Below are 15,480 nucleotides of genomic sequence, written 5' to 3' on the forward strand. Positions count from 1 at the left end.
TATGATATTATGATGATATTTAACAGACTATAAACTCGATTGTTTGTTGACAAATTATATATTTTTTTACATTTTGTGAACACAGGTCTATATGATGTTATATTAATATCAAATATTTCGTTTTATAGCATTTCTGTAGTAAATAAAATTTATTGAACGATTAATGGTGAACGATTAATGTTAAAATATGAAAAACTAATGTTCAATGATGTGATGCATGATGAATTACGAATGATGATGAATGGTGATTGGTGAATGTCTGAATGAATGAATCGATTGAATGGCGAATGTTAAGAACATAAAATAATATTTTAACATTTGTTACTTGTCAGGGCGAGCGTCAGCAGAAGCTGGGCATAATGGTGGCGTCGCACAACGAGGACACGGTGCGGTTCGCCATCGAGCTGATGCGGCAGCACGGCATCGCGCCCGACGAGCGGGTCGTCTGCTTCGGCCAGCTGCTGGGCATGTGCGACCACATCACCTTCCCGCTCGGTATGCACTTAACTTGGAAACTTTTATTATTTTTATTTCCCTAATCGTTTTTTAGTTCATAAGTTGTCAACTCAAACTCAAATATTTATTTATTCAATTAGAATTCTTCTAGAAGCACTTTTGAAACGTCATTACATATTTTAACATTTACCACCAATTCGGAAAGCAGTCGAAGAACCGGCAAGAAATTCAATAGTTGCTCTTTTAAATCATGTCAGTTTTACAATTTAATTATACAATATACATATATTATATTAATCATCATATATTATATATTCATCATATATTATAATAATAATATGCCAAAGAACTGTCCTGTAGTTTTTACGCGACAACCCTCCATGGGTTTTTTATTGTTCCGTGGAAATGTTATAATCGTCACAATCTGGTTCACAGGTCAAGCCGGCTACTCGGCGTACAAGTACGTGCCGTACGGGCCGGTGCTGGAGGTGCTGCCGTACCTGTCGCGGCGCGCCAACGAGAACCGCGGCTTCCTCAGCAAGATCAAGAAGGAGAAGGGGCTGCTGCTGAAGGAGATCGGGCGCCGCGTGCTGACCGGCCAGGCGTTCTACAAGCCCGACGGCAGCTACACGCCCGTGTAGGCGCGCTACGCCGTAGCCGCGTAGGAGTTTCGTTCACTCACCGCTTCGGTTTATTTTCAGCGCCATCTCGCGGCACCCGCCGGTACTTGGATGACATTTTAGTTCGGTTTAACTTCGGGAGTGAGAGGGGGGCGTTGGAAACACACGGCGTCGCGAGCTTGGTAGGGTAGTTGGACGGTTTCGCGTATTGTACATACTATTGCCGCCGTTGCTCGATCGAATTGTAGGTTTTTTTATCTGGCAACACTCGAATCTGAATACGTAATACGCTGATTTTGTTTCGCGAGCCAAATCTTATTTTTTATTAGACATTTAATTTAATGTTCTTCGCTGTTGAACAGCGGCGCTTTGTTTTTATTTTCTCCACTATTGGCGAGGTATTTAATACGATATCCTTAATTTTGATGTATTTTTCTCGATTATTAGATAATTTCGTTGTTGTTTCATATTATTTAATTTATTCTCTTCTTTTCGAATATTTTATTATTCTTTTTATTTGTATTTTAGCATTTACTTTGTATTATTTTGAAGTGATATATTTATTTAAATTATAATCAATTTAAATATAAATATACCGGTATGGATTATTTCTCAATTACGATCGTCAAGTCTTTTAAATTGACGTTATAATTATTATTAATGTTTAAGTTTATTTAATCTTTTGTTTTTGGTTTTATAAATTATAATCTTAAAATATGTTTTCACACAAAACTAAATTCCAAATTCAAAACTCACGCTGATAATAAAACGCGAATGTATCTTACCGTTGAGATTATTAAATTTACTATGCGTTCCACTACTTGGTATAATACATGTTTATTTATAACTATACATATATGTTTCTTCTACAATTGCGCTTAACATTTACTTAAACATCACAATAAAATTGTCAAAAATAAATTAAGATTGTGTGAACATCTAGTGGAACGCACCACATTGGTTTTTTAGTCTGTGGCAACATGGCGGACTGTCAAATGTCAAAAATGGCGCGATTTGTACAACTGAACGGATTATACGGGACTTAATGAGTGCATTTCTGTGTTCTAAGTCTTAATTTATTCTTGTAAGCTAGTATGTGTTTTTGTGCTATTTTTTTGTTATTTGGGTTAGAAAATGCTCAATTATGTTTTTGAAACCCGGATATCGCGATACAGAGTAAGGGTCGGTACTACGCTTTTATTTCAATTAATTTCATCTGAATATGGCACTTGAGTGCATTTAGTTTGTATGTTTTTTTCTGTCACATTAATTGTCTGTGGTTTCGAAGCGTGGTACCGAATGAATTAAGTTCCTAAATAGGCCGATAACGCAAGTATTTACTGTCTGTATTATAATTTGTAATTATGTTGTAAATTTTAATTTAATTTTACCTCAAGTCGAATTAACAATCGTAGCCATAAATTTTAGTTTCAATTATTTTTCCATTTTATCGTTTTAATTTGCTTAAGCTGTTTATTTTAATGCGCCGATTATTGTGATGCTAATTTAGATTTTACGAATAGACAATTAATAAAGACAAATGTTGTATATTTTTTTGTTTTCTTTATTTTTTCCTTTTTGTTGTGTGGCAATAATGTGTATGACAGGCGTATGATGTTATACTAGTATCTTCTTTTATATTAAAAAGTGGGCTAACGAACTGGCGGGTCGCCCGGTAACGAGCAATCACCGCCCATGAGCCTTCATAAGAGTCTGTGAAGGTGTTGCCGGCCTTGAAGCTTTATCCGGAAAAACATGAAAATTTCGTCCAAAAATAAGACACACCATTTACAAATTAAAGTTTTATAAATGTATTGGATTTTCATTGACATTATTCAAGTATAATGAACAAATCAGAATTTCGTAATAAATACCATAGATTTATACACAATGCTGTCTTGCTCACATAAGCTTACTTATTACTTATTTTTCTTTTGTTATCTTTGATTTATTTTTTCATCTCTTCTTTTTGTTAAATGGCAATATTTTCAATGAGTTATGATCAGTCTATTATATTATATTGTTTATGAATTCCTAGATTGCCATTATAATTATTATCTTATTAAATTTAGATGTGTTATAGCATAGACCCGTGTTGAATGTTGGCTTGCCTATGACGCTATTTACTTTAAAGGCATAATTAGCAGTAAATTTAAGATCGAAAATAATTTTAGACTATGTTTTGCGACTGTTTTCACATTAAATTAACAACTTATTTGATAAATATACATCAAATATATGCATCTATGCAGGCGTATCTTATTTTTAAATACCTAGTAAATTATGGTACCTATTGCGAAATCAGTTTCATTTAAAATCAGCAGTGTTGCTATCACTTGGTCAATTAGTTTACACAAGCTGTAGTCATTTTATTAACTACAGCAAGTATCTTTTAGGTATATTAAGAAAAGCGACGTGAATGGCAACACTTTGTCATTTTCTGATTGGTCATTTGAATAAACTAATGGCAGGGTGCGATTTTCCCGCGCCGATATTTTTTTTTAAATTATAGAATACACGCTATTTCTTCGGGTATGAAGTCCCAAACTGTTGAGCTGTTACTTATTTGCTATAGTACTAAACATGTCCTAATTGTAATGTTTTACAAATGCTTGTTCTTAAATATATAACGTCGTTTTAAGGTGTTTGGGGGTGAATAGATGTAACTATGTAGGCAGACAATAATGTTCATTATCGATGTATCTAGCGGCAAGATTAGTTGGAAAGTTCGCTAGGTGTTAGGTTTTTGTCGTGTTTTGTTATGTACTAAAGAAAACCTTACAATACAATCTCCTTTTCCAAAACAAGAAACTTGAAAACAGGACTGAATGAAGAAGGTGCCCTAAAACTATCGCAAAATTTTCTACGCTGTCACTACAGATACCTACAATACTAGAAGTCGTCCAGATCATCTAAAGATTGAAGACCTACCCTCATTCCTAACCTATGTAATGAAATATAACGAAACACGATAAAAAACTACATAATAATCGTTCCGAATAAAATTGTATTGTGTAACTAAATTGCCGTTTATATATTCTTAGTCTATTGTATATTAAATTACGCCCTGGTAGAGATTTTGGATGGATTTTTTAATATCGGATATTTGTACTAGATGGCACTACTAACCTAAAGATTATTTTTTGTTAGGAAAATGGAATTGCTAGACTAAAGAACTGTTTATTTGTGTTACCTATTGTAATTATAATTATTATAAAGCCTAATTTCGTTGTTCTATATCTGTAATCAGTTCTCTGTTTAAAATTATTTTAACCCGATTGTCATCCTGTATGCGGATAATTTTTTTGTTAACATTTTTATATTAGGAGTAGTGCCTTCTTTATGTCAAAAGACTCAATAATGTTGGAATATAGGGCTGTATTGTAAGAATAAAATTGTGTTAATGTTGATTCTGTTGTTTTATTTGAAACCTATCCCGAGTAAAACAATAATATATCATCTGCTGAAACACAAAGGAAAAAGTAATAATTATCAAACTAATCCTCTAGGAATACAAGGTAACATAGGGTATATTTTCTGCCAGGGAAAAGCAAATAAAACAATCAAATTAACAACCAACAATCAATATTTATTCTCTGTACCAATCTAAACATTTGACATATTTATAACGGGGTCAGAAAGGGTCACAAACACCACCCACTTGCATAATTTCAACAATTTCACATTAAAAACTTACACTATATTACATCTATTGAAGAATCGAATTAAAAAATATGATTGAGATAGTAGAAGTATTAGAATAAATTATTACAAAACCTACATTTAATCTTAATTAAGTACATAGATTGTGTATATCTAACATTAAACATTCACAGCGCTTAGAAGTACACCCTGTTCGGGGCATAAAGTAGAAGAGAGATAAAAGGCCGCATATACACTTGACAACATTTTCGTAATAAATAGACGCGCGCCTTAACTTAATGCTTGATATAGATCTCAATGTGCCTGTGGAATGTATGAAAGTGGAAGAATGAAGCAGTAAAGATTTTAGAAAAAATATACACTCGTACAATTACTTTCAGATCTAAGTACATTGGGATCTTATTCTATAGAAAATAGTTACACCTATTTGCTTTTTTCTTGCACTTTCTGATTTCAACTACACACCCACACAGTCAGTCTCGAAATGAAGTCGGAGAAATAGTTCAAAAATTATTTTACATTTATATGTACAATGTACATCACATTACACATAGCCTTCAGCTTGAATTAATGTATTTGATATAACAGTTTTTTGTGCACCTCCACCGCCTGCTTATCCATCAAATAATCTCACTACAATAAAGTTCCATCTCTCACAAATGCAATGTAACCTCTTCAGTATTACTGAACCGTTCAGTATTTAGTGTATCAAGCGATAACATGGAACGCGATGTCCTCTCTATCGCTGCTATGTGCATATCGTCAGGACCTATGCCGGAGGTCCCGTCTGAGTCGCAGCTCCAAGGCTCCGTGTGACGTCAGCGCAGTTAACAGGGCCAGCGCGAGCACGGCGAGTTGTGTGCGCACACAAAGGAACTGCCGCGCACCGCATGCTAGGGCCAGGCCGGCGTGGCGCGCTGTGAGCGTGAACGACCAGGGGCCGCGCCAGCCGGGCCCTCCCACGCATATGCCGCTCTGGAATTTAATGAACTCTTTAGTACAAATAATAATTTTTTAACTTATTTATACCCATACCTTAATTTTAACAACGCTTATAAATTATTAATTTTTATGAAACACGTTCACGACAAGAAATCAGAAATAAGTAGGTTAGATGCTGATTAAAATTCTGCGCGTATACTAAGTAATTTGTTTCAATGTTTAAAATAAAAACAAGAAAATTAGGCTACTAAAACTTCACACGTTTAACCATTTGCGCAAAGGCAGGACATAATCTTTCGGGTCAGTAAGTCACTTCATAATCAAGACGTATTGTTTTCAATACCATTGTAGAGTTACCTACTTATTAAAATTACATTATACCTGCAACACATCCCACAAGGCAGCACAAGCGCCCCACGCGGCCGCAGCAACCGTGGGCAGCGCCAAGTCTGTCCTTGCCGCCCTCCAGCGCAGCAGAGCTAGCAGCAGCGACGCGTGCGCTGCTGCACCGCCCGCAGCGAGGGCCCCGCGCCGTCCTCGAGCCGCTGCCATGCTGAGCGTGGCCGCAGCAAGCGCTTGCAGTGCTCCGGCACCACATAGCGCGCGCCACGCTTCACTCCACCCGCCGACACATACACCATACCACTATAATAATACACACCAAATATTTTTAAGAACATAATTATTAACATAAGAAATGTTATTAACTACATATTGCATTGAGTTAGAAGTAATATGTCACGGCAGATAGGATTAAAAGTTACATGTAATCTACTCAAAAATATTCTATGTATTTTCACTGTTTTAGTTTTGAAAGTAAGTACCTAAGTATGTCAAGAAATAAAATTATGTATAACTTCTCCAATACCCACCTTAATATAAGACGTATAAATAAAACCCTGTTGCAACCCAATGAAGAGGCCCATCGGCGCGCCGAGCAGCGACCTTGGGTCCCTCAGCACGGACCTTGCGTCCGGCGGCGGGGAGGGCGTAGAGGCAGCCCCGTAGAGGGCCAGGAACGCGGCCGCCAGTGCCAGCCCGGCCCACACCGCCACCACCACTCTGCGGCCCTCCGCGCTTAGTGCTGTACCAACTAGGGACTGCACGTCAGGACAGCCAGACGCCCCACATGTTCGCTCCTGAAATATTAATATGATGATCATTTTTGTTAGATTAAAATGCTAGACGAATGATAACAGATGGTAATAAGAAAAGAAATGATAACGATAATGTTTTGATACAAGTTATTAGACTGCTAGATTAAATTGTTTTTTCCAAATTTATACTACATAATTACCTCTATATCTTCTTCAACCAAATCATCTTCAGACGGCGGCCACCCTGGTGTTGAAAAGTTTTGCATCGTGTTAGCTGGTAACTGTAGTAGCGGCATTAGATCTTCTGGCCAAATAAGCAACGCTCCACCGAGCATCAGTGATCCAATGACCAGCCCTACATCCTGCGTTGCTCGCAGAGCTCTCAACGCTCTTCGCAATGCAATCTTTCGTCTACTCTCATCGCCTGCCGCTTGAGCGAAAGACGTAGCTGATGCTGCTAATGCTAGCTCCATAGGAGACAGCATCACGCCACAAATTGCGTATAGGAATAGTAGAATTGACAGCGGTGTGGCGATCGTGTGTGCAACTAAGAGAACGCACACTAGAACATGTGACAGAGTGATCACGTGTCTTGTGCCGGTTTTTTGAAGAATTAATGGAGAGAACGGAGCCGCTATAGCAGCGACTGTGTGCATTACGGCGAGGGGCATGGCTCCCGCTTCTGCCCCTGCGTATGCTGTGAAGGGAAGTATGGCCGTAGAACATAGGCCACTGGCTATACAGAGGAGCGTGAACCGTGTGATGATGAGCTTTGGTATCTTCTGTGGCTGTCGTGTGATGAGGCGGCGCACGGAGGCGGCCCCGAGAGAGGACGCGGCTGACTCCCGTCGTCTGTTCGCATTTACAGCCGGCATTTTTAATTGTGTTTTGGTCTTTCTCCATGGCCACTCTTTCTTGTAAATTGTGCTCACTGGTATCTGTAAAAAAATATTGTTTGAAACGTAGTGATTCATAATGTTGTTATTTCAAAACGACAACTGCGTATTTTTTAATGCTATCTACCTCAACTAGTAATTTAATTTGTCGTAGTATCTATTTATTTAGATATTAATCATCGTATCTATGTATAAAATTTTTATTTGCATCATTACATAGGTAATATTAATAATAATAGATGTTCTGATAATAATTAGCCGTTGACTAGTTCAGTATGATTAGATAATTCCACAACATCAAATAGCTGCTGTATTTATTAGAAAATTTTCACTTGTTCATACTTTTTTGTCATTCCTATCCTATGCAAAAGATCGGAGAGAAAATCTATTGAAGTCTGTTTACCTAACTATCTTTCATCGTCTTTGATATATGCATTATTTTGCTCATCATCTTTGATATATGCCATCTATCATATTATTGCACAAACCTGCGGAACAACAGTGCGGTGCCTGTGCGGGTCGGAGACGGTGCGCGCGGCGGGCCGGCAGTGCCGCGTGCGTTCCGTCAGGTCCGGTAGGCTGCCCATGCGGCCATCCGACTACCTGCGCCCGCTCATAGCTTGCTGGACACCTGGACGATGTATAGTCTATTTTATAAATATAAGTATATCAGAGAAAAAACACCTCCAAAATACACTTTTGTAAGCTTTTTGTCTTTTATATTTACATGCCAGCCTAACAATTTATTTAAACAGCTTTGAATTGAATACAACAGTATTTTAAAACTGTTATATTCTTAATATTATTATTGCATACGAAATATTTTTAATTATCCTACCAATAACAGTATCTTTTTAAACTTAATAAAATATATAGCAAATTAAGTAGTTAATTGAAGTACCTACATTAATTTAATGCTAGAGACATAATAATATTATGTTATCCAAATCATTAATAATGATTTAAAAAAAAATAACAATGGAATATTTTTAGCTCGTCAGGATAATTATTATCCGTAATCTTCTTCATTTATTAGCCACGTTCTGATAAACTCGGATCACCTAGTAGCCATCATATCAATCAATTCATGTAATGTTATCCGCATAATCACATTCGTTTTGCTGTTTGTCTGTCTGCCCCTTATCTGTCCATAATTGCTTAGATCAATAAACCTCCGCAACGGATTTTTAATAGATAGGGTAGTTTTCGAGTGAGGTTTTACTTTTTTTAATTTGACAATGCGGCCGAAGCTGCGGGCGGAATGTAACAAAGTTTATACATTTATGATTTTCTGTTGCTTCATTTGAAGTTAAATTATTATTTGGAAAATCCAAAAGTGCACGACTCATAATGCTCATTTAATTATGAAATATAAAAAAAAAATATATATATATATAGATATACAATCTTGTAGTTTTCGTTTTTTATTAATTGCAATTAAACGACACTGAATTAATTAATCATTCGCATTCAGTGACCTACAATCGTCGATGAGAATATTAAAAAAAAAATATTAACTCAAATGATGGATTTTTTCACAAGTTATAGTGTTTTCAGGTTTCACACATGACGGACAGGAAAATTTTTTGACCTATTTCGGTATTTTTTTCCAATTCTATTGAAGTAAATCAATTTTTAAAAAGTATGGGATTAATCTCCATTAAATTATCTCGACAATAGTATGCAAAATATCTTGATTCCGTGAACTAACAAGGCTATAATAATAAGAATAGCTGCAAAAATGAGGCGAAAAAAATTTTTCGATCGTAAACACTCTCTGATGCTTCGCATCGTCGTGCAAAATCCTTAGTGCTTACTAAGAAGATATTTTATAAACAAAATAAAGGGTAAAAGCTAGTATATAATAGGTATAACAATTGTTCTATTGACCTAGCCATGCGGCCATGGTGTTGACATTTCAGGGGCGGAACCAACTGTTGCTTCTCTTTGTGATAAAGCATTGTCATTTTGTATTTTCCAATACTACTAGTTGCGTTTGGTTTTATTCGCGGTAAAGTCAATTTTATCAGTTGTTTATTTGAGTGAATGTAATTTCTTTGTATGTTTTTTTTTTTAATATTTTCTTCTCACGGATTTAATCGAATTTAGAGTTATACATATCAAATGTTTATATGTGAAAGAGAGCTTACTATTCTTTGAGAAAAAAGCTTTATCGCGATTATTGCCTTTCAACAATATTAATATAATATATTAAATCATAAAGATTATAATAGAATACGGCACCAAATAGATAATATAAATCGGTCGGTGTAGATAACATAACTATACTAGTAGTATTAGTAGTAGACAGTAGTAGTAGTAGTAGTAATGTTGTCTACACCGACCGATTTATATTGTCTACTAGCTTTCCGCCCGCGGCTTCGCCCGTGGTACATATTTCGCAATAAAAGGTAGCCTATGTCCTTTCTCGGGTATCAAAATATCTCCATACCAAATTTCATGCAAATTGGTTCATTAGTTTAGGCGTGATTGAGTAACAGACAGACAGACAGAGTTACTTTCGCATTTATCTTCTTAATATATAATATATAAATCTCGTGTATCAATGTTTGTCCTCAATGGACTCCTAAACCACTTAACCGATTACAATAAAATTCGCACACTATGTGCAGTTCGATCCAACTTGAGAGATAAGATAGGTTTTATCCCGAAAATCCCACGGGAAAGGGAACTATGCGGGGTTTTCTCTGAAAACGCGGGCGAAGCCGCGGGCGGAAAGCTAGTAATATTATAAGTATGGATTTGGTGCGGTATTCTATGTAAACAACATTAATATAATACAATATAATATTAAATCTCTCAGTATAAGCCAGCGAAGGCGTCTAGAAATGTAATTAGTGAGTGATAGGACATTGAACTTGGTAGTTTCGGAGAAAGTTTTGATAACAATTAATCAATAAATTCCCGGCGTGTGATCGGCTTCTTGCATAGATCTGTCTAGCTTAGACTTTAGAGAATTCACAGAACTTGGCTTGAAGAATCTTATTCGGTTATGATTTTTGTTTTAAAAAAAATACGTTCGTTTTAATGGTAACTATTTATTTATCATCGCTTTTAAAAATATCTCGTGTATTTGTAACCAAATTCTTTAGATATGCCTAGACAGATTTTAAAAAATCGGAGAGAAGGTCGCTAACTTTTTTATATTCCTAAGGGCCTACCCTGACATAACATTAACAGTTGCCAGTTCAGTTTGTAGCTCTATGTAATTAACCAGTACTTAATACTTGGTATCAAATAGTACGTATTGCATATATGTTTATTTTATATTCATTCTTAAATAAAACGGTACAGCAATATATTATATTTTTGCTGTAAGCAAGGGCGGGCGGTTTTTAGTTGCTAAGAATTGTGATTTGATTTGAGTTGATAGATTATTTCCATATTTATTCCATAAATAAAGCTGCTATTGCTAAATAAAAACTGATAATTTTAATCTTGTGATTACAATTTTAATGATTCAACATATATTTTTTTTATTTTGATGAATTGCATAATATGATTCATCTTTTATTTTTTTATTTTGATGAATTGCATATTCATTGTTTAATTCTTTTATTATTAATCATTTAAATGCCTTTATATTATAATCAATCATAATTACTTATCAACCATACAATTTCCTTTTTCCTTGTATGTATCACACACAAAAAATAATAAAAAATAAACCTAAATTGATAATGAAGAAAATACGAAATAGGTAAGATAGTTATTAAAAATTATAAGGCATAATTAACTTAATACCTCTTGCTTTAAATAAATAAATTTAATTAGATGGGTCAATCAATTTTTAAAGGTCCCGATCATAATTTTCTCGTATTTTTTTTTTTTACTTAATTTTCAGCATTTTACTATTTCATTTAGAAGATAATTCTTCGTAGATTAAGATTATATAAGCAGCAGTGATGTTGATTAAATACATTTGTGGATTTAACTTCACGAACCGATCTATTCACGGGAAATAATGTCCTTTGGACAACTTACACAATAGTACTTTTTTAAATGTTAAATTCCCTTAAGAATTAAAACAAATTCTTCTAATATTAAATAATAAATAATATTTTGATATTTGTTCTATTTACAACCAAAATACGAAATATTTTTATTAAAATTGAAACGAATGATGTCTTTTGAACAACCAAATAATGTTTCATATATAAAAAAGTTTCAGTAAAGCGGAAATAGTGATATTTTTTACAAAAAAACTATTAAGGCGAGGTTGTTACGTATCGTATTATTGATTTTACTTAATTAAAATGAACTGATTCTCGATAAAACTGAATGAATGAAGTATAATGTGATTTTCATATGGGGACATCTTAGTTGTAGTAGTAGCGTCTTGATTTTTGAAATGTTAAAATTACAATTAAACTAGACATAAAATCGCGTAATAAAAATGTGTTCCCGAAACAGCCGAGTAATAAACAAAACATGAACTATTTAACTGTTAAAGTATAAGTTTTATATAATTATTGTCCTAGGGACAACCAAATTGTCCATGGTACAACCACTTTGGTTGACCAAGTGACTGGTTGTCCGCGGGACATTTTTTAAATTTTGTGCCGCCAAGCAAATACTATTGTTATTTTATATATTAATCTCAGCTCACACTAAAATATAGACGAAAGCGCATCTCGTGTAGTATAATTGATAACAATGCATCAAGTACTTACGTTTTAATCACAGTTGTCTGACGGACTGACAAAAAAGCCACCCCACACTCACCAACAACGCTCGGACGACTGTTGCCGTGATTTTATGCAAATCAAAGTGGCGTTTGAGCCCGACAGTTAATTATTGTGTTTAGCTTGTTGTTTAGGAATCTACCGCGCCATATGTGTTTTGGTTTCATAACTAAATTACGGTTGTCTGTGAGACCTGTGTCATGTAGGTGATTTATGGGGACAAAAGTAAAATGCCTGAAAATCGTATTATATCCAATAAAAAAAAATGATTTGTATGTTTGGATGTCAATAATTATGTACTGAAACAAGGAGTGTATTTGGTATTTATGGTCGTGATAGTATGTGTTCGTGATGCGAAGTTTGTTAATGCATTGTGGCATGGGGACAAATGTGATAGTACTGGAAAATTGCATTTAGTCCCTCGACAACCATGAAACAACGCACAAATTAATAAAACAAGTAAAATATTGTTCGCAATAATGCTAGAAAATATTAAAAGGAATATAATTAAAACGAATTTAACTCTTTATGATTTCATGTTTATTAATTATCCTTCAGGGACATGATCCGTACACGTCGGACCAATAAAAGTTGATCGACCCAGATATAAAATGAAATAATACGACTAGGTAATAGTAACTTGAACTATCATATTTCATTACGAATTTTAAAACAATTTTCTTACAATCTTGAATGTACAAAATCAATACTTACTCAATGATACACTATGAAATGTATTTAATTCAGTTAATTTTTATACATTCCCTAAGTTTAATTGAGTATGCATTTATTGCAATTATCCCATTATTAATTTCACACACAAACATACACACAAAGAACCTATCCCATACTATGTTCCCAATCCCATCTATGGCCGTAACTATTTCACTTACTGACTTATAAACAAATAGATATAAATGGGATAATATGAGGGATTATGGGATGTTCTGTGATTAAGATCCATCTGTCCTTAAACACTGAGATTAGGGTTGGACAAAAGGTCATATAAGCAAACGACACAAAGTTTTATAAGTGATATTGTAAAGCTCGTACCTTCGGTAACAAAAATATGTTATTTAACATTAGAAGCACTGAAAGATAGATATGTTTCCACAGTGATATGTTAACTCAATACGTTTGCAGCCCTGCAGGGTTGGGGATACACTGAGCTTCGAGCCGTCTGGAGCTTCGGGTGACCATGCTATGTGGTGGACAGCTTTCATTTTATTTATTTACTTGGCGCGTGCAAATTTGACCCCAAATTAAAATGTAGCTAATGACTCTTACAGACATCATATCTGCTCTACATCATAGATGCATTATGTTTACAGATAGTGTGACTTTCTATAAGTAAAACCAAATTTTATTAAAATCGGTTCGGTAGTTTAAGCAGTCTATAGTAGACAAACAATATGAGTTATCATCACGATCATATCGATTTTCAGCATCTGTTGAACTGAGTGAAATAACGAACGTAATCATACTTAGGTACATGATGCATGTGATAATGGTGATTTATGATAGGAAAGCGGTAATTAATTAAATACAACATTAAATATTAAATTGCCCATCTATGTCATTGTTTTCTTAATAAAAAAGGCTGTAAATCAAACTTTTAAGATTTAAAATTTTATGTACCGCAATGTTTTACTTTAAATTAAATAAATAATCCTTACTTATTATGTTTATTAATGTGAATGTAAATCTGTCTGCCTGTCTCTTCTTCACCTCTAAACCAGTGAACCGATATTGGATGAAATTTAGTACAGATGTAGCTTGAAACCTGAGATTAAGTACGAAGGAAAGTTTTTCTTTAACTACGCGGGCGAATTCACACGTGGCTAGCTTTCCTCGTTTCATAATAAATAACTTATTTAATAAAACCCAGAAGAACAGCACGTGTGGTGACCCACTCCTCTTAGTGCGCATGCGTGGCCCTCAGCGGGGCATTAAAATTGCACTCACACGTGTCAATAAATATTACTATACAAAGTCTGCTTGACAGGGCCAAACCTTGGCCCCCCCGGGGTATGGGGTGGTTATATTTTTATACCTGAGTATATATCGAATTGAATTTATTTGATATGTATTGAATGTAATTATTTGAAGTGCTCTTGTTTATTAAGTACTTTGATTTTTATGATTTGTATTCGATAGGGGTGAAAATTCTTACGCTACGTGTTAGGTGCTTGCTCCAGTTTTAATCGGATTAAATTGGGATAATGTGAAAAATAAGGTCATTGCTTAAATCGGAATAAGGTTTTGGTTTTATCCATTACGAATACACAAGACAAAATAACATTAGACATATATAATTATATATCATATAGATAGAATAGAATATAAAAGATTTCGTTCGTTCGTTCGTTTCAGCCGTGGGACGTCCACTGTTGGACAAAGGCCTCCCTCAAGGATAAAGAAATTTAAATATACAAAATTTATTTATTTAGTAAGGATATAAAAGATTTATCTAAAAAGAAATAGAGTAGGTATGCAAAGTGAACAAAGTCGCGGGTGTCAGCTAGTCCGCAATAAGGCTGGTTTCAGAGCTTGACCGACCGTCAGTGCGTACCGTCGGTCCTGACGATACGCATCAACAATTGTATGACTATGACACTAATGCGCATGACAATACGCGTGCGTATGGTCGGTCTAGCTATGAACGGTTTTATGAATTTCCATACATATGACAAGCGCGACTGACGTACGCACTGGGTCGGTCAAGCTCTGTAACCAGCGTAAGAAGTAACAAATACAAGCGTATTGATCATTACCGTTGCTATAATAGGTACCACTCATTATTCTGTGCCAAGGGGAAGAATTACAAACCCACTTAGCAATAATAAATGTATATTATGTCGAAAGGGAAATGAGGATATTATTCTTATTTCACGAAATCATAACCTGTCCAACCAATCAAATACTTCATTTTACTAAATATTTAGAGGAAATGTAGCTTTTTGTCATATCACTGATCATTAAGTTAACTGACTAAAAATATGACTATTCCACATCTTCCGTGATTTCGTGGTAATTATCCCTATTTCGTGAAATCTATACTAATATTATAAAGCTGAAGAGTTTGTTTGTTTATTTGTTT

General features: G+C 34.8%; 2 protein-coding genes across 3 annotated transcripts in view; one reads left to right on the forward strand and one right to left on the reverse strand.

Annotated features, from left to right (window-relative positions):
- The window catches only part of LOC123700120 (proline dehydrogenase 1, mitochondrial), a 28,162-nt gene extending 26,586 nt beyond the window's left edge, over positions 1-1,576 (forward strand). For both annotated transcript variants that reach the window (XM_045647250.1, XM_045647251.1), the window contains 2 exons: positions 333-495; positions 892-1,576. In XM_045647250.1, the coding sequence (XP_045503206.1) occupies positions 333-495; positions 892-1,097 (369 nt within the window). In that variant the 3' untranslated portion in view covers positions 1,098-1,576. The remainder of the gene's footprint in view (positions 1-332; positions 496-891) is intronic.
- A 3,068-nt stretch (positions 1,577-4,644) lies between these two features.
- On the reverse strand, positions 4,645-13,516 carry LOC123700361. The gene is made up of 6 exons (XM_045647555.1): positions 13,434-13,516; positions 8,163-8,305; positions 6,979-7,716; positions 6,554-6,820; positions 6,063-6,326; positions 4,645-5,714 (listed from the first exon to the last, which is right to left on the reverse strand). The coding sequence occupies exons 2-6, from the start codon at positions 8,259-8,261 to the stop codon at positions 5,502-5,504; spliced, it is 1,581 nt and encodes a 526-aa protein (XP_045503511.1). The 5' UTR covers positions 8,262-8,305; positions 13,434-13,516; the 3' UTR covers positions 4,645-5,501.
- Positions 13,517-15,480: the final 1,964 nt, after the last annotated feature.

This window comes from Colias croceus, chromosome 19 (assembly GCF_905220415.1).
Source record: "Colias croceus chromosome 19, ilColCroc2.1".
Lineage (NCBI taxonomy): Eukaryota > Metazoa > Arthropoda > Insecta > Lepidoptera > Pieridae > Colias > Colias croceus.